General features: G+C 49.6%; 1 protein-coding gene across 1 annotated transcript in view; it reads left to right on the forward strand.

The window, feature by feature from the left end:
* FCHO1 (FCH and mu domain containing endocytic adaptor 1) overlaps window positions 1–18,677 on the forward strand; it is a 172,241-nt gene that overhangs the window by 89,861 nt on the left and 63,703 nt on the right. The window contains exons 6-14 of the mRNA XM_069216283.1: window positions 140–281; window positions 692–844; window positions 5,913–6,017; window positions 6,828–6,926; window positions 7,827–7,923; window positions 9,471–9,515; window positions 10,753–10,825; window positions 11,739–11,763; window positions 16,875–16,938. Of these exons, the coding sequence (XP_069072384.1) occupies window positions 140–281; window positions 692–844; window positions 5,913–6,017; window positions 6,828–6,926; window positions 7,827–7,923; window positions 9,471–9,515; window positions 10,753–10,825; window positions 11,739–11,763; window positions 16,875–16,938 (803 nt within the window). The remainder of the gene's footprint in view (window positions 1–139; window positions 282–691; window positions 845–5,912; window positions 6,018–6,827; window positions 6,927–7,826; window positions 7,924–9,470; window positions 9,516–10,752; window positions 10,826–11,738; window positions 11,764–16,874; window positions 16,939–18,677) is intronic.

Raw genomic sequence — 18,677 nt, forward strand, 5'->3', positions numbered from 1 at the left:
GTTCCTAGTGCCGGAGACTGTCACTGCATAACCTGTGCGTCTTCTAGGGTGTTCACACCTTCAGGGTTTCAGGCTAGACCCATTTTGTCCTCCCCTTCTGCCTCTGTTGAATATCAATATTTTCTGATCTCTTTTCCAGGACTTTCGCTCCTGTCTGGGAACTCTTCCGGATCTCTTCGGACAAGCTGGCCCTCTGCCACCAGGAGCTGGTGCGAAAACTCCACGACCTCATCAAGGAGATCAACCGATACGGGGAGGAGCAGGTCAAGGTGCACAAGAAGGTGGGTCCTGGTGGCCATGATCCATGGTAGGGCTGGCTTTGTGGAGAAGGCGAGGGTTGAGGCCTCATCAGTACTCTGTACTGGCCCGGACCATGTATGTAAAGGGAGAGGGAGCGCATTCTCGTCTGGCACAGACCACATAGAGTGGGGAGGTCTCATTCTTGTTGGAGGCCTGTAGAGCCCAAATTACCCCACAAGTATTGATTATGGTGCACTAGTGGAATTTTTAAGGACCGGTTACTAAGGTTTTGGATCAACAAATGGTAGTAGTCCCGCTTTGCCGGGAGCTGGGCTGCCAGCATCCCTACACTACTTCCACCCCTCCTGCTGTCCGAGTGTTGCTGTCTCTCCTCCCTCCCTTTGTGACCGCCTTTCACCAATGTCCATGTCTTTGTTCCCATCTCCTCAAGTCCAAAGAGGAGGTGTCCGGAACCCTGGAGGCGGTCCAGGCCTTGCACAGCACCGCGCAGCTGCTGCAGAAGTCCAAGGAGAACTACTGCGTGAAGACGGTGGAGTTCGAGCGGCTGAGGAAGGAAGGCGTGAACCAGAAGGAGGTGGAAAAGGTGAGTGGACTTGGTTGCTCGAGTGCCCATCCGTCGAGTAACCATCACCTCCAGACAGGGCATTTAGCTGATGAGTGGCCCCACAGCATGAGTGGTGCCCTCAGTCAGCAGAGCTTGGCATGCTTGGTCTTTCAGGTTCTGAATGGTAATGAATAAAGCCAGCCTACAAGCCCCAGAATGCAGTGTGCTAAAAAGCAAGGACTGGCTGAAGGTGTCACAAATGAGAGGCCGCCTGGCTCCGCATAGATGAGAATTGCTAGTTTTTGTAAAGTGTTGCTGTGAAGGATCACATGGTCATATGAGAGCACAGTTGTAACATGGGCCAAACATTCATGGATTGTAGATGCATAATTTTTATGAGCTGGAAAGGAAATAAAATAGTGTGAGAGCTTAACCTTCACCTCTTGTGCAAGAGGAATGTGTTATGTTTAGGGCTCAATGGATCATTTTTGTAAATTTTCAAAAAAACAAACCACAGTTAGATGCAGATGCTGATTCCCGCGTGAAGCATCCGTCTTTCGATCAGGCGTAAAGTTTGTGGCATAAACGACGAAGGCGATTCTGAGATCCATCCTCTCCCATTCACCCAGATTGCTTTGGAGGTCCTCGCCCTGATGATGTCCAGAGCCTGTGTTTCCATTTTTGATAATCTTTCACCTGGAAGCACACTCCATCGTGATAATACCAAGCTCCCAGACCAGTGTTCCAGGAAGTAACTGCTTCATACTCTACAAGCCTCCTTGAATCTTCTACTTTTAATTGGTTCAGAGGACTCTGCTCCCCACTCTGTCCTAGGTTTCTCTTCCTAGCCCCATGTTCTTCTCCGGTTCCTAGCCAGTGGGGCACCCCTCGTGGCAAGAGTAAGCTTAACTGCCCTGGTTGGATGCATCCAACACTGCCGTTCAAAGCAGGGAGGCACGTCTGCAGCACAGACAGGTTGTCGGCCCTCAGGAACACGAACCAAAGTATTTTAAATGCACTTTGTAATTTATTATCTTCTCTATTCCCTCCTCCCTCACCCTTCAATGCCTTCAACCCTCAGAATTAACCGTCAGTAAAACGCACGAGTCGGTCCCAGTAATCGTGCCCCACCTCTTATGGCTTTAATCAGCACCCCTACATTTGCGATACCACTAATCATTGCCACTGTAGTTGCGGGTTAGTAATAAGCACGCTCTACCTGTTGTTGCATTCATTATTCCCAGTTACTTATGCAGTAATAACACTTCTGTTATCTGTCAGTAATTAGTACCGCAGGTTTGGTACAAAAATGTGCCTCCAAATATTGTCTGCTGGTCTATCTTAGATCATTTCGGCTGTGAGGGGCTGTTGTGCTGCAGCCAATGGGTGGAGAGGGGAAGATGCTCTTGCAGCCAATGAGGAAAAGATACATTTGTGTTGGAGCCACAGATTAGAGAGTTTGTTTTGCAACCATTGGGCTGGGATTGGAAAGTCTTTCGTGCAGTCATTGGGCGGGGAGGTGGATTCATCTGACAGCTATGGGTGTCTTTTTTTGGGACTGGGTGGGGGGCGGTCGAGTGGGCTAAGTCTTGCAGCCAGGGAGAAGGCTTCTGAATTGCAGCCATTGGGCAGGAAGGGTTCTGCCTTGTGAGCATTAGCAAGGAAGGGTTCTGAATTGGAGCCATTTTGCCGTAAGGGTTATGTCTTCCAGCCATTGGGCAGGAAATGTTCCGTCTTCCAGCAATGGACCAGGAAGGGCTCTTTCAGCAAGGGTTCTGAATTTCAGCCAAATAGCAGGAAGGGTTGTGTCTTCCAACCATTGGGCAGGAAGAGTTCTGAATTACAACCACTGGCAGAAAGGATTCTGTTTTCAAGATGTTCAACATTTGATTGTCTGCCTTAAAGGCATTGAGCAGGGTGTGATGAATCAGCACTGTGAATCAGTCGCTCCTCAAACCGCACAGTGATTGCATAACTAAAGTGTTGATGAGCAGTGTAGGGAAGTGCCCTCTTTCTTGGCATGGTTACCCCCATTTTCTGCCTGTTGTCAGTGTGTTTGACTGTGTTCACTGGGATCCTGATAACCAGGACCCCAGTGATTATGTTCTCGCCTCTAAATTTGGTTGCTACTGACATTTTCTCCCTACAATTGGCATACTGGTTCCCCCATGTACGTTCCTAGTATATGGTACCTAGGTACCCAGGGCACTGGGGTTCCAGGGGATCCCATGGGCTGCAGCAGTTATTCTGCCACCCATAGAGAGCCTGTGCAAAGGGTTGGCATTGCAGTCTGCGTGAACCTGGTGCACGTACCTGGTTTTGCTACAGGTCACTGTCACCCCTATGGTAGGCTCTCTCAGCACAAAGGGCAGGCTGCAGGTACCTGTGTGAGAGGGCATCCCTGCACTAGCAGAGGTGCCCCCACAAACTCCAGCCCCATTTTATTGGACTTCGTGAGTGTTGGGATGCCATTTTATATATGTACTGGGTATAGGTCACTACCTATGTCCAGCTACATAATGGTAACTCCGAACCTGGGCATGTTTGGTATCAGAATCATACCCCAATACTGTTGCAAGTATTGGAAGTATGATTCCATAAACTCTGGGGGCTCCTTAGATGACCCCAGCATTGCTACCACCAGCCTTACAGGGTTTCTCTGGCAGCCCAGCTGCTGTCACCCCTCAGACAGGCTTCTGCCCTCCTGCTGGTTGATCTGATCAGGCCCAGGAAGGCAGAACAAAGGATTTCCTTTGGGAGAGGAGGTAATACTTTGGAAATAGGTGTGACTGACTTGGGTGGGGTAGCCTCCCCAAGCCACTGGTTATGCTTTGAAAGGCACATTTGGTGCCCTCAGTGCATAAACCAGTCCACAACGGTTCAGGGACCCGAGTCCCAGCTCTGGCACGAAACTGGGCAATGGAAAGGGGAGTGACCACTCCCCTGTCCATCACCACCCCAGGGGTGGTGCTCAGAGCCCCTCCAGAGGGTCCCTGGGTTCTGCCATCTTGATTCCAAGGTTATCAGGGAACTCTGGGAGCATCTGAGTGGCCAGGCCATGCAGATGAAGTCAGAGGCACCCTCTGATAGGTAGTTACCTGGTTAGGTGACCAAGCCCCCTCTTTGGGCTATATAGGGTCTTCCTCTGGGGTGGGTCCTTCATTTCGGCTTGCAAGATTCCAGCAGGATTCCTCTGCAACCTCTTCTTCGACTTCTGGCCTTCAGAACCACGACTGGACCCTCCATGAACCTACAAGCTGCAGATCCACGAGGAAGACTCTTCTGCAACATTGTATCCCGAACTCCTGCCAGCTTTGCAACGTTTCCCTGGCAGTACATCCTCAGTAGGCTGCAACTCTTCAGCCTGCACAAAAAGGACGACACTCTCTTGGGGTGAAGGCATCCCTAGGTACCTGGCTGCATCGATGACCGGCTGCGTGGATCTCCCCTTCTCCTGAGTGGCGTGAGTCCTGCATCACGGGTGGTGGTCCAGAGAGTCTCCCTTGGTCCTCTCTACCAGCTGTCACACTTTGGTGGTGGTAAGTCCTTTCAACTCCACGCAAGATAGTACCCCCCTGCATCGCGTCCTTTGCAGCTGCCAAGGCTTGTTGCTTTACCCCCAAAGGGAACTTCAGGTGACGTGTAGCTCCAGCCCCTAGCACTCCCTCCTGACACTTCTGGACCTCTGCGTGGTCCTCCGGTGACGTGGAAGCAAATTTTGTGGTGCTGCGTGGGCTGCTTCTACGACTTCTGTGTCCTTGCCCTGTGGGACACTTGTGGGTGCTGCCTCTGCTCCTGTGGGCCTTCTGCGACGCGGGGGGTCCCCTGTGACTCCCCCTCCTGGGTAGAGTCATCTTGGACCCTGCTGGTCTCCGGCAGCACCTTTTCCTCCAATCGCAAACTTGCTTTTGCCAAAGCTTGTTGGTGGAAATCCTTCACCAACAACCATCTGCAATCCAGCTTCCAGTGTGGGACACCTCTTGCACGCATCAGGAATGCTTCTTCAGCTTCTGTGCTGCAGTGCTGACCTGTCTTCCTTCTTCGTCGACCAACTTCTAAAGGTACCTCTGGGTGGGTAGTATCTCCTACTCCCCCCGGACTCCACAGACACTCCTGGGCTTCGTCCTCTCTCTCCACAGGTCTCCATCTTCGGTAATCCGCCGCTGGTTCCTTGCAGGCTGTTCTGGGTGTCTTCTTTTCCTTCTTTTCATCCTTTGGGGTGGTTTTGGGGAAATCCAGTGTTTTACTCCTGCATTCCTGGTCGATGGGGTATTGCATTACTTACCTGTGTGGTTTCCTATTACTACCAGCTTCCGTCTGCACGATTTACTTACCTAGGTGGGGGCCCTGTGTTCGCATTCCACTTTCTTAGTTTATGGTCTGGCCCCCCCCTAGGGTTACTATTACATATTGCTATTTTACACTGTTTTCCAAAAATGTTATGCCTCTTACTGTTTATTGTGTGTATATATAGTGTATTTACTTACCTCCTGTTGGAGGGTTGCCTCTCTAGTATTTTCTGATACTGTGTTCCAAAGATAAAGCACCTTTATTTTTGTAATACTGTGTGGGTCTTTCATGTGTGTAAGTGCTGTATGACTATAGTGGTATTGCATAAGCTTTGCGTGTCTCCTAGATAAGCCATGGCTGCTCATCCACAGCTACCTCTAGAGAGCCTGGCTTCTAGGCACTGCCTACACTTCACTGAGAGGGGATACCTGGTATAAAGTGTAAGTACCATGGGTACCCACCACACTCCAAGCCAGCTTCCAACAAGCAGTGAGTTTCTTGACCGAAGGAGAGGGTGGACAAAGAATTCTGAAAAGCTGTAAAATCAAAGTAGTGTCCAGGGGCCAGTGGTACAAGTGGTCTTTTGACTGCCACGAACCAGGGAGGAGCTACCCAGGCTGAATAATTCAAAGTGTAACAATTAGTACCAGACCTCCTGCTTCAAAACCAGCGTTATAGTAAAGAAGCACCTTGAAAAGGCTGAGAATTTAATGTATACAGTTCTAATTGAACAACACTGAAGAATTGTTTTTAAATCCACCCCTTGCTCCTAGAACAGACCAGTAAATTCTCTCTCTGTCCCTCCTTCCTCCCGCAGGCAGAGCTGAAGTCCAAGAAGGCGGCGGAGAGCTTGCGGCGAGCTGTGGACAAGTACAACTTGGTGCGGCTGGACTTTGAGCTGAAGATGCAGGATTCGGCTCAGGTAACTGGAGGCGGAGGAGAGGGCCTCCTCCCCAGACGACGGTGCATGGCGGGTGGGCGAGAGTGTGAAGGCGTGGTACACGGGGGACAGCGAACGCTGCAGATTGAATCTCAGTCTTTGTATCTGAATTTTGTGAACTTAACGTGGCTATCTGTTCTTGGTGACGTGCACCTCGATCTCGATATGGAAGCGCCTGTCGTATTTCAATCAAGGCGTAAGCTCAGCTCTGCCGGGGCACCTCGCTGCGGATCTTCTCCACAACCTCTATAATGCTCTGAGTTCCGCGTTGCACCATAGTCCTGACTTCTGTTCCTTATTACTTCTGGTGACAGGGCTGGTGGTGCACCTGCAGCCCTCCGCTGCAGCCCTGGTTGCTACTACAATCCTAGAGTTACACCCCGCTCTCTCAGAAACAAGGCCAGACTGGTTGTAGCCCTGGTATTCCAGGACTCCGTCAAAAGCACGCTGCCCTGTACTCCTGTATCCGTGATGAACTGGCCTCAGCCCTCTGCAGGTTTGATTTCAGCGTGGGCCTGTTACAAACTACAAGAGCGTTGAGGTAGAGGGGCGCTTATTTACGCGTTACTCAGTAGGTGTATGGCACATGACCAGTGGGTTCTCAGGTATGGCATAGACACAGGATGGGATGGTGGTGTTTTTAGGGGCTTTCTCCCAGCAGATGGTGTATTTTGTGGAAGTATGCTCAGGCTGCAATCCCTGGGTGGGGTGGGGTTTGTCTTGTAAACCTTTGATGTTTGTGATAGAACTGGACACATGTGTCCCTCTGACCCGGTCTCTTCTTACCCTCAGAGGTTCCAGGAGCTGGAAGATGTGCACCTGAAACACATGAAGGTCTTGATCAGCTGCTACTCCCATTCCATCGAGGACACGCATGTGCAGATCGGACAGGTCAGTGCACGCTGCCCAGCCTCCTGCAAGCCAACTTGCGCTTTATAGTTTTCACCTCTGTTGCCAGCCCTTCCTCTGAGCAGGAACATGCAACCTCGCTTTAGGTTGTTGATGACCAACAGAGGGTTTTATGGCTTCGCGGCTTCCCTACCTCTTTGTACGACTTTCCTTAGCTCCTGGGAAGCCCTGTGCGGCTCGCCGCTTGTGTACCCCAGCACTGGGTGCAAGGTACCTCTTGTACCCCATGATTCCTAATATGAGACATCAGCTTTAGATTGTAGATGATCAACGGGCCCCTGTGCCTCTCTCCGTACCTCCTTGGAAGTACTCGCCACCAGTGCCAATCCAGCACCCGGTGCAAGTCGCCTCCTGTGGCCTGTGACCCTCAGTGCGAGACACCACCTTAAGATTGTAGTAAATCAGCTGGGGGTCCTTTAGCTCTGTGACTCTCCACCCCGTTGTGCGACTCTCCACCCCGTTGTGCGACTCTCCACCCCCGTTGTGCGACTCTCCACCCCCGTTGTGCGACTCTCCACCCCCGTTGTGCGACTCTCCACCCCCGTTGTGAGACTCTCCACCCCCGTTGTGCGACTCTCCACCCCCGTTGTGCGACTCTCCACCCCCGTTGTGCGACTCTCCACCCCCGTTGTGCGACTCTCCACCCCCGTTGTGCGACTCTCCACCCCCGTTGTGCGACTCTCCACCCCCTTGTGCGACTCTGCGTACCTCTTCCTCTGCAGCACTGTACATGACTCCCCACCTGTGTGACGTCAGCACCCGTGCAAGTCACCCCTTACCCTGTGTGATCACTATCCTGTGTCCCCAGCTACCCCTGTAAGACTTTGAGCTGAGTTCCTCACCTCTGTGTCTTTTCTCTGTCCCTCCTCCCCCATCTGCCAGGTTCACGAGGAGTTCAAACAGAACATGGAGAACATCTGCATCGATAACCTGCTGAAAAAGTTCGCTGAGAGCAAAGGGACGGGCAAAGAGAAGCCAGGTGAGTTCTGCCGCGGAACCTGTGCACCAGGGGTACACGTGGGAGCGAAGCTTGTGAGCAGCACATGCAGGTAGGTGCTGTGAGACCCTTGTCCTTTCATTCGGTGACTCACCAACAGCATGACTGCTTCCCCAGGACATCTACAGGGATCAGAGATGTAGAAACAGTAGATATTAGTTGTTAAAAGTTAACCTTTTGACTGCATGTTGCTACTTTAAAAGAAACCACATATTTTTGTAGAATGAACTGGACTCGTGGTCAAAAATTATAAGTAACATTTTTCTTAATAACTCACTTTTGTTTGATAGTGACAAGAATTATTGAACCATGAGCTGCTAATTACACCTTTAACAGTTGTATACAATTAGTTTTATCTAAAAATGTCTTATATTTGCTGATTCTCATCTGCTAGGATATGTTTTCACTGATTTTGTTTCCAAACAGTTACAATAAGTAGAATATGTCACCTATGCGCGAAATTGGCAACTTTTTGGGCACAATTTCCCGAAATGTGCTTAAGCTGGAATGGCCATTTTATATGTTCCTTGGTTTAACTCCTTCCGATCACATGACACATCTTGAGCAGGTGTATCCTAGAGAAGTCCCAGGGTCCTTGTGAAATGTAATACCAGGTTCAGGCCAGGAGGGCCCTCACAGGACCGCCCCCTGCAGCCCAGTGGACTCATCTGTGCTTCTGCTGAAATACCGCTGGCACCACGTGTGCTCCTCTTGAATGAGACGTAAAGTTACTTAGCTTTGCTCCTCGCATAGTACGTGTGTGTCTCACAAGAATTGTAGGTCTTGCTCTGGCTGAGCAAGCGAGGATGTCCATGTGAAAAGATGGACTTGAGCAATGCTGTCTATTGCAAGAACCCCAGTTCATCTTGTGTTTGGAAGTACAGATGGCTTCAGACAGCTTCCCTCGTGCGGATACACCGTCCGCTCAGTGGCACGGCAGAGATGCATGAGGTAAGGTCTATACTCGCATGCTGAAGGGTCACTAAGTCCCAGCACAGATGCACCCACCCAGCTTCTGGAAGTCTCACTGTCTGATTGTCAGAAGATCTCACCCACACACATCCGGTTTCGCGGTTCCTGCAGGACGTTTTGTCTCGAATCAAGCCTTGCTCTAGAAAGCCAAGGAGACGATGTAGTCCAAAGGCAAACCAGAAAATTGCAACAGTTGAGGGTAACCAAGTAGCGATTTCTAAGCAAGATTACTCTTGCTTAATGAAAACAAGTCTCATTTCAGATTACTCTGCCCCTTGCAAAGATGACATTTCAGACTGCTTCCCCCTTGAGGCCAGGCCAAGAGTTTTAAAACCTGAGGAGTAGTGGCGATAGGAAAGGGCAGGCGATATTGGTACGCCTTCTTCGTTGTCGCCCAAGCACAGTTTCTGGCGTCATTATGCAGATATGTAAAACCTCAGGTTCCCTTACCGCATGCCTCTGTCTCGCTCTCACTGCTGGGCCAGCCTGGCTCCATCCCACCTGTACTGGGCCTGCCTCGGATGTCTCACCCTCACTGCTTCGCTCTTTCTTTCCAGGCGCAGTCGATTTCGACATCTGCAGCATCCCTTCAGCGTTGGAAGGCAAGTAAACGCCTACCACTCCTACGGATTTTCAGTGATGTGTGAAACCTCGAGTGCATGGAAGGGGCAGTTTGCTTTAGAGGGGTCTTTGTGTGCAGTCTCTTCGTCTTCTGCTGTCCTGCAGTCTGCGCTCTGGCCTGTGCTGTTTGAGGAAGACCAGTGTTGGTATGAATGAGAGAGGGCGATATGTGTAGCACAGCTGACATCTAGGCGCTGGAGCTGATTGGGTGCTGGTGAAGGTTTGATTTAAAGTGTTTTAAAAGCCCACTGCACAATGGTCCGCTGCTGCTGTTCGGAGGAGTTTAGTTCTGCCTTATAAGATCAAAATCTGACCGCTTGCTCATTCAATCCTTGGCCTTTCGGTTCAGACTTCCAAAAAGCATGCCAACGAGTGTGTGTTGGGGTGGTGAGGCTTGGCTGCACTAGTTTCACATACTGTCTGAATCTTGCCATGTAGTGGCTGGATGTGAAATATTCACTCTTGTCCTTCATCAAGGAGAGCCCCTTTTTGTCACAGCGCCCCGAAAACCACTAAACCGTGTGTCTGTCCCTCACACTTCTTCATCCATCACACTGCTAAGCCCTGCGTCCCATAACACGATAACCGTACCTTGGTGATTAATAGACACTTCCCGCACAATGAGAAAACAAAGTCAGTTCACATCGGATGACAGCCCGTACACTGAGTGTGCTACTTGTGTATCCTCATAGAGCGGTAGTAAACACTACGTAAATTCTGCAATGCAATACACCCCTGCTGTTATTACTGTCAGGAAGCCACTGAGTTTCATTCATTGGCACCACACAAATATCTAAGTCCTGCTCTGAGACTTTTTCTCTGAACAAGAAAGTTTGCAGGTTGGTTTCTTTAACAATGACACCTGCTTGGCAAACCTTTGTTGCTGTAAAGAGCCGCCATCATTGGGATCTGGCAAATGACTATGTTTTTTCACCAAGTTGGTGAGGTCTTCGTCTCTTCCCTCTGGCAGATCACCTTGGTGAGGTCTTGACCCCCGCTACCCGTGACGGACCATGGGACAGCCTGCCAGGGTGTAAATAAGGCCCTTCGTTTTTCTGTGGCGATAGCCAAACTTGCCTGGCAAGGCATCAAGTATATAGGCTCTGTGGCTGACGAAGTGAGGGGAGTTCCCATGAGTGTTTAGGGTGGCTATGACCGACTGGGCACTAGGCTCTGCTCATTGGCATCCTCTCAGCACCATTTCTTTGTTTTTCGCAGGAGTGAAACGCAGTCGTGTCAAGCCCTTCCGCATCCCAGGGCTGGGCCGAAAGGAGAAGGGGGCGGATTCCGTGTGAGTAGCCCGAACTTATTCTTACGCTTTTTATCGTCTGTGCCTTCATGCTTTCTGCTTCCTTTTGTCTGTGCCTCATCAAAATCTGATTTGTATTGGCTGTTCCTCAGAGGCGTCGGTTTCCTATTGGCTGTTCCTCAGAGGCGTCGCTTTCCTATTGGCTGTTCCTCAGAGGCGTCAGTTTCCTATTGGCGTGTGCGTCTGGTGTGTCTGTGTTTGTTGTACCTCACGCACCTCTGTTTTCCGTTGTCTGTGCCGCATCAAAATCTGTTTTCTATTGGCTGTTCCTCAGAGGCGTCGGTTTCCTATTGGCTGTTCCTCAGAGGCGTCAGTTTCCTATTGGCGTGTGCGTCTGGTGTGTCTGTGTTTCTTGTACCTCACGCACCTCTGTTTTCCGTTGTCTGTGCCGCATCAAAATCTGTATTCTATTGGCTGTTCCTCAGTGGGGTCAGTTTCCTATTGGCAGTGCCTCTGTTTTGTCTGTCATGTTTGCTTTACCTCCTACGGTCTGTTTTCCATTGTCTGTGCCTCATCGTTAGCCGTCCCTATCTGGCGTCTGCTTTCTGGTGGCTGTGGCTCAGCTATGTTTTCTACACAGGGTGTTTCATCAGGGTTTGTTTATATGTTCTTCAAGTTTGATTCTTAGTGTCTGGGTCCCTGGAAGGTCTGTTAACTCTGAGCCGTCACTCTACATAGTCTGTTTTCACTTTTTAATACCTTGCTGACATCTGTTTCCTGTTCCTTAGTGATGCTGGTTTGCTATTGGTTATATTTCAGAAGGTTTTCTTATTGGGAAATCCTGTGGTGGGATTACTACGAAGTAGTCTCTTATTGGCTGTTTCTGAGTGGGTGTGGTCTGGCTTTACTGGTCCTGATTTAAAGGCTTTACATGACACTTTGTTTTCCCTTACAGGGAGTCTCAGGATGTGGACGGCATGGTAAGTCACCACGTTTCAATTGGGGTTGTCACAGTGGCTGTGTTAGTGGTGGGTGGGGTCACCAAATGCTGCTATAGCGATAGGAAGGAGCAGTGGACACTGTATGTAGGGGGTAGTAAGAACTATGAGACAGTAACTGGCATAAAGTGGTGTATGTGGGACTAGGAGGTGCTCAGATGGTGGACGGTGCCTGTGGTGTGTACGAGAATGGGTAGTGCCTTAAGAGTGTAGTTGGGGGGATTACTTTGGGGACAAGTGAGTGCTGGATGGGGCATCGTGAGGGGGCAGTGTACGAAGCTGACTCTTTATATAGTGCACTAAAATGAATTACACTGTGCAGAGAGTCCAGTGGATCCCCAACTGGTATTGCAGAGGCAAAAGTAGATAGGCTGAATGCTCTATTTGTGGTAGTGTGGTCGAGCAGTAGGCTTATCAAGGAATGGTGTTAAGCATTTGTTGTACTCACAGAGGCAATAAATGAGACACACACTCAAAGAATAAATACGAGACCAATTTAGAAAAATAACACTTGCTTTTATATATTTATACTTTGAACCAAAGAACTTAGTTTCAAGGTAATTAAGTTTTTCAAGAAAAATACTTTACAGTTTCAAAAGTCGACACAGTGTGATTTTTAGAGTTCTTAATGTTAACCTATGGAGGAAAACAATGTTCAGCAAACACAGGGTTAACAATGACTTACAAAGCCAATCTCAAGGAGTTAAGGTTAGTACTGGGCACTTATCAGAACCACACCAGCAGGTCACACTGGGCGGCCATAGGGCGGCCGGGTGCAGAGGTGCAGTAAGGCATCAGGTTCCAAATAGTTTCCTGTGGGAATTTGGTCCTCGTGGAGACTGGCTTCCTAGCCAGAGTCTGCAGCCTGTCAGGACGACAAGCAGGCAGGTCGAAGACTTGAGATGTCCAGGAAGGTAGGTGCACCACTGACCCTTGTCTCCAGGGTCCAGGGCCATGGATGCAGGAGTGTCTGGGAGTACTCTGTCAGGGGGGTCCTGTGTGTTGAGGCTGCAGGCGTCATTCGGGAGTCCAGCAGGTTGTCAGCCAAGGTGGCCTCGTGCTCAGGGGAGCTGGGCGACATCGTTGGCACTGGCGGCCCTCTTCAGTTGGTGTCGGGGGCGACGGGTGCAGTGGTTGCTGTAGTTGTTGTGTTTTCTCTCACCGCCAGGCTGAGGGAGAGGGGGCCTGTGTGCAGGGGCTGCAGGTGACTTGGATGTGTCTAGGAGAGATGACACTTGGGTGGACTTTGGCTCAGGACAGCTGGGGGTCCCTGCTGGCACTGTTGGTTGGCTTCTCACCAGGTCAAGGTTGCAGGATACAGAGGTCACTTCAGGTGTGGGATTTCCAGACTGAAGAGTCTTTGTTGGATATTTTGTTGATGAGCAGGTCCACTGCTCATGGGAGTCTTTTTAGAAGGCAGGCTGGCTTCCTGGGTTTCTTGAAATTGCAGCTGCAGGACAAGTCTTTTTGAGTCCAGTGAGGTCAGCAGATAGACCGGAAGGGCTGGTACCGGGTCAGCTGCTTCTTCCTCTTCTTCTGTAGGGTTCACTCTTCTTTGTCCTTTGCTTCGTAGGTCATCAGGATCTGAGTTCTAGGGTCCAGGGGTGCCACCCAAATACTCAAGTTAGGGGCATTACAGGGAGTGCCAGGCAGTAGCCAATGTGCTGACCACCTTTAGGGTGACTACACCCTTCTTATGACCACTTCTGCTGGGAAGTGGGCGTAACCCTAACCCTAGTGGCCTAATTCCTTCCACACAAGATGGAGGAATTTAGAAATGGAGGAAATTAGTGTCACTTCAGCTCGTCCACTTTAGGGGTGGGACTGGCATAAAGTGGGCACTTCTCCTAATTTAACTAATTTTCCTGCCTGTGCTGCCCCCAAAAGTAGGGTCAGGACAGGGCGGTTGGTCATCTCTGCCATTTGGGGAGACCTGGGTTGCATTTCAAAGGTGGCAGGGCCTTTGCAGCTAGCTGCCCTGGAATGTCCTTCCTGCCAGGGAGAGGAGGTCACCTCTGTCCAGTGCAGGCTTTTGTTTCAGGCCCTCAAAAGCGCTGGCTGTCACCTTGGGGGGAGAGGAGGAGGTAGGAGGGGGAGTAGGGGCAGAAATGCATCTCTGGTGGCTCAACTAGTGAAGACCAGTGAGCCAGCACGCGAGTAACTGGTAGGTTTTCAGGGGGCACCTCTATGGTGCCCTCTGTGTGCGTTTATTAATGAATCCATCACTGGGGTCAGTGGGGTTTATTATTCTGATATGTTTGATACCAAACATCCCAGGAGTCAGAGAAGCCATCATGTGGCTGAGGAACTCGTAATGATCAGTGTCCAGCGCATGCATTTTAAATGGCTTCCCTGTGCACTTACTATGTCTGAGAATCGACAGACCTAGCAGGGGCATATTTGCTTATGCGGGTTTACCCTCACGTAAAATAATGCACCCTGCCTTTAGAGCTGGAAGGCCTGCTAGAAAGGTGACTTAGATATATTACATGCAGTGTAAAGGGGACCGGGCACACAGGCTGTGTGCTATGTAGTGTTTTTCATTTTAGTTCTGCACCAAGACACGCAGCCTGTGAAAGCACTGTGTGCCCTAGGTGAGAGGGTCTCTGGGCGTGTCACAATTCATTCTGCAGCCCTTAGGGGCTTTCCTCTAGTTCCCCCTGCCGTAGAACCAGGGGTTCCATTTACTAGGGACTTACAGTTTTATCCAAAGTGCATTTTTGAGGAAGGAGATCTGGCACTCAGGACCTGGTTAGCAGGGACCAAGTGCACGAACAGTCACAATTACACCAGAAACCAGGCAGGAAAGTGAGTGTAGAGTGTGTGTGGCAGGAGTTGCGATGTGTGGGTGGGCAAAAGATGTGGTGCATGCTGGGTCTGATGATGTTTGAAAGAGGACTAAAGGTGGTATCTGAGAGGGAGAAATGATGAACGTGTAAGTGAAGTGTTTGCTGCGAATAGGTGGGCTGTGCACTGGGGTGATGGGGCAGTGGTGTGGCAAATACTGGTGTAAGAGATGAGGGAGGGTAGTAGCTTCTGTACGACAGTGAGGGTCCCATCCTGAAGATGTAGGTGGGCAGTAGGCGCTGTTTGAGATTCCCACCCTGAAGATGCCCATAGGTTTTATGAGGGAGAGTAGCAGGAGCTGTGTGAGGGTGAGGTTCCTGCCTTGAAGATGAGGAGGCTCCCGCCTTGAAGATGAGAGGGAGAAGCCTGTGCTCATTGAAGATGAGGGTCCCACCCTGAAGATGGAGTATTAGGAGTGAGGGTAGAAGGTGATATTTGAGGATGAGCCGCGAAGAAGACCAGGCTTGAAGATGAGCGTCCTGCCCTGGTGATGCAGGAGGGCGGCATGTCCTGTTTCAGGATGAGGATCCCGCCTTAATTTAATTAAACGTTCTCCTCCTGATAACTTCAGCCCGACCCAGGAGTGAGCTTGATGGTTTCAGTTCAGCCGCCCTAGGCTACCTTTCGGTACAAATTTGTGCTGAGGCCTAGAGCCATCTTTCTGCCAAAGGCTGTAACTCCCTTTCATGTTTGACAGTCCATAACACTTCTAAGGTTTTTTTCCCCACCTCACCCCTCAAAAGAGGAGGAGAGACTGTTTGGATCCCTGAAGAGCAGTGAGCTTTTACACGGATCGAGCTAAAGACTATCTGGGAGATGATCAGCTCTTTATGGGAATTTCTGGGACAAAGAAAGGGAAGGAAATGCAGAAAAGGGTCCTGTCAAGGAGGTTAGCCCTCTGGATTAAGTTCTGATATGAGTTGTCCAAGAAGCAGCCTCTGGAAGGATTGAGGGCCCCTTCCACCAGGCCTGCTACCACTGCATTGGCACATGGAGTGCCTGTACTCTGCATTTGTCGGGTCACAACGTGGGCATCACTGCACACAAGCCGGAAGCACTACTGCCCTGATAGACAAGTCTGGTGGAAAGAGCACCTTAGCTGTTCAGTCCAGTAGGACTTTTTGGTCTGAGCCATTCCACGGACCCACCCGGGTGGGGAGTACCATTTTGCTATCTATTCTAAAGATTACAAATCTGCAATTTGAAGGATCTGTCGGAAGAACGAGTTCCTGTCCGTGTTCAAGGGGTATGTTGTTAAACCTTCCGAACCTAGTCTGGAGGCTGGGACTATCCTAAAGGTGAGAATTCTGTGGCTAGAGTATCCATAAGAAGAGTTACCCAAGGTAGGTACCTAGTTCTTATCAGCAAGTGCGTAAGCTTAGAAACTCCATTACGGTTGCGCACACAAACCGAATGCAGTCCTTTTGAATTAAATAATAAGTATTGGGAAAGCCAAAAGGTCTGGGGTTGGTTGCCAGACTTCAGGCTTTAATAATTGTTTTGTCTTGGTTTTTGCAAAACGTATTTGCAGTGGATGCTGCGGGCCCTCCTCAATTTAAAAAATAAATATGAAAAAAAAATGGCTAAAGCAAAAATTGTTTTGGTCTCCAAAAGTACAAATGTGCATAGTATTCCCTGGCACTGAAGGGAAGGACCGTGTTTAAATGTGCTCCTTGTGAAAAGGCAGAATGCAGCCACTCACTGAAGATGGCTGATGCGCTGCCCCATGCTTGGTGTTGTAGAGGCTACAAATAAAGTGAGTCACGGAACAAGGGACCAGTAGGTGAAGTGGGCTGACTGAAAGCCCATATAAGTTGCTAATATATACAATTTTAGCAAAATCTAAAAGATTTGTCTAACGCCAAGCACATCGGAAAACAGCTGTTTCACGCTTAACAATTTGCGATTTACAGTTTTATATCTTGTTCATAGTCTGGAAACGTGCGGCCACCATCAAGCACTGCTTTACAAGTGCATGTTTTTAGAAGATTTCCTAGACTGCGTACGTCTGTGACATTAGGGTGAGGAACATTGGAGGCTTATGTGAATCCAGAAAGGTAGAGCTGTCCCACTGCAAGCCACAGTGGTAGCTGAGACAGCCTGAGTCAGCTTCCAGTGAGTTTCCATTCAGCTGTAAATGACGGGTTGTGTGGAAGGTCACAGATGGTGTGGATGCTTGGTGCTTGGGCGTGAATCCCATCTTGGGCCCTTGACACCAGCTTAGATGTTTTGCTTCTTTCTTGTAGAACTGTCCTGATGTGGAAGTGGATGATGAAGGTTTCACCGTGCGGCCCGACATTAACCGGAATGATATCCTTCACAGTGTGTGCTGGCGGCCGCGTCCAGGTCAGGGTTCTCCGTCCTTGTTGTGATCTGTCTATCATGTGCTTCTTCCCCGCCAACCCATCAGCCCTCTCCACCATCTGGAATCCTATATAGTCCTCTGTTATACAAAGTTGTATTTTTTGGGGCGTCCGGCAGTTGCAATTCCCATTATCCGCTGGACCCTCCTGCAAGAAAAGTGGTCTACCACTTCATATTTTTTTTTAAATTTCCCAATCTAAGTGGGGTCCCTCATCTTAGATCAGTCAGTACCGAAATGAAAATGGCGCCCATGTCATTCTTACTACGTGTGCATGCATGGTGACACAGAAACAGCCATAACTAGGCCTGGGCGGAACTCATGGAGTTTTACTCTGTGGAATTCGAAGAGTTACAAAAACATTCAGCGAATGGGCGAAAATAGGAATGTTGTGCTGCTCATGCTGTGATTTAGTGCTGTGAGCTCAATCCGTGTTGAAAAATCAGCGCAAATGACAGCGCGCAAGAGGGCCAAGCTGCTCAAGGTGATTTTGCTGCCATTTGAGCAGCCTTGTGCCTTCCTAGCAAACCAAAAATCATGCTAGGGGACTCCAAATATTTTTGTGCTGCATGCAAAAAAAAACTCCTGCATGTGGTGGTTGGCGGAATTAGGCCTAAACTCTGTGTGACGCGCAGTGACCAAAACTCCACCTATTGAGCCGGCAGAGAAAAGTATATTGCCCGCATCTAACCAAAGCACGTGCCTACAGACTGACGCAACATTGCACTTTTTATACTTTTTTTTTCTCGATGCGGCACAGCGTTAGCACAAATCATTTTCCTTTTTACTGAAGCTCTATAGAATTGCAAAAAGCACTGCCAAATTCAGTAGGTCAGAGAGGCGAGAACTATTGTTTTTTAGCAGTGCCATTTTTCTTAAGTAATCTATGAAAGTTCATATGCTTTGTTATTCTCTTGTGTCCTGCGCATCCCTAATTAAATACCTGTGCTTCCCCAATGCTTCCCCTTCTCCCACCCCTCGCCTGCATTTTCATTGTGCCCTCAAACACAATTTTCATGTATTTATTTAGATTTTGGGGGGGGGGGATTGCCCAACAGCTGCCATGTGCTGCCAGGCCCTCATAACCCCTTTCACTCGTCTGTTGCATTCTCGTCCCCCCTTTACAGCAGGCTCCTCCAGTACATGAAAGGCATTTTAAAATGTATTTTGTTTTAACTTTACCAATATAAGTGGCTTCTGCCATCTTGGATCGGTAAATAAAAAAGAAAAGCAAATGGCGCTCGCGTCATTCAGTAGGCGAATGCATGCGTGGTGACACGTGCAGGGGCCTACAGAATGATGCCGCTAAGCCATCGTGCTGCGTTTCCCTTTTCTGCCACGCTGCACAGTGTAACACTGCACATCAGTGTGGCTGGGAGATGATGCATTGTGTGCACAGTTGGGTACTTGGTTTATTTGCCAGTTTAAATAAAGTATAATGTGACCAGAGCGTGTAAACTTCAAAGAGTCCGTAACCAGGATAACTGGTGCTTCAGCTTGCCGTGGCAAGGAATTGTTTTCAGGGAGCGACATAACCACTGCTACAAAACTGCAGAGCACGAGGAGCAGTAGAAACTGGCAGGCAGTACTGATACCTTACAGGCATGAGCCCTAGGAAACTGCAGGCAGGGACGGTACTCTACAGAGGTGAGCAGTAGAAACTGGCAGGCAGTACTGATACCTTACA

This window comes from Pleurodeles waltl, chromosome 12 (assembly GCF_031143425.1).
Source record: "Pleurodeles waltl isolate 20211129_DDA chromosome 12, aPleWal1.hap1.20221129, whole genome shotgun sequence".
NCBI classification, from domain to species: Eukaryota; Metazoa; Chordata; class Amphibia; order Caudata; family Salamandridae; genus Pleurodeles; species Pleurodeles waltl.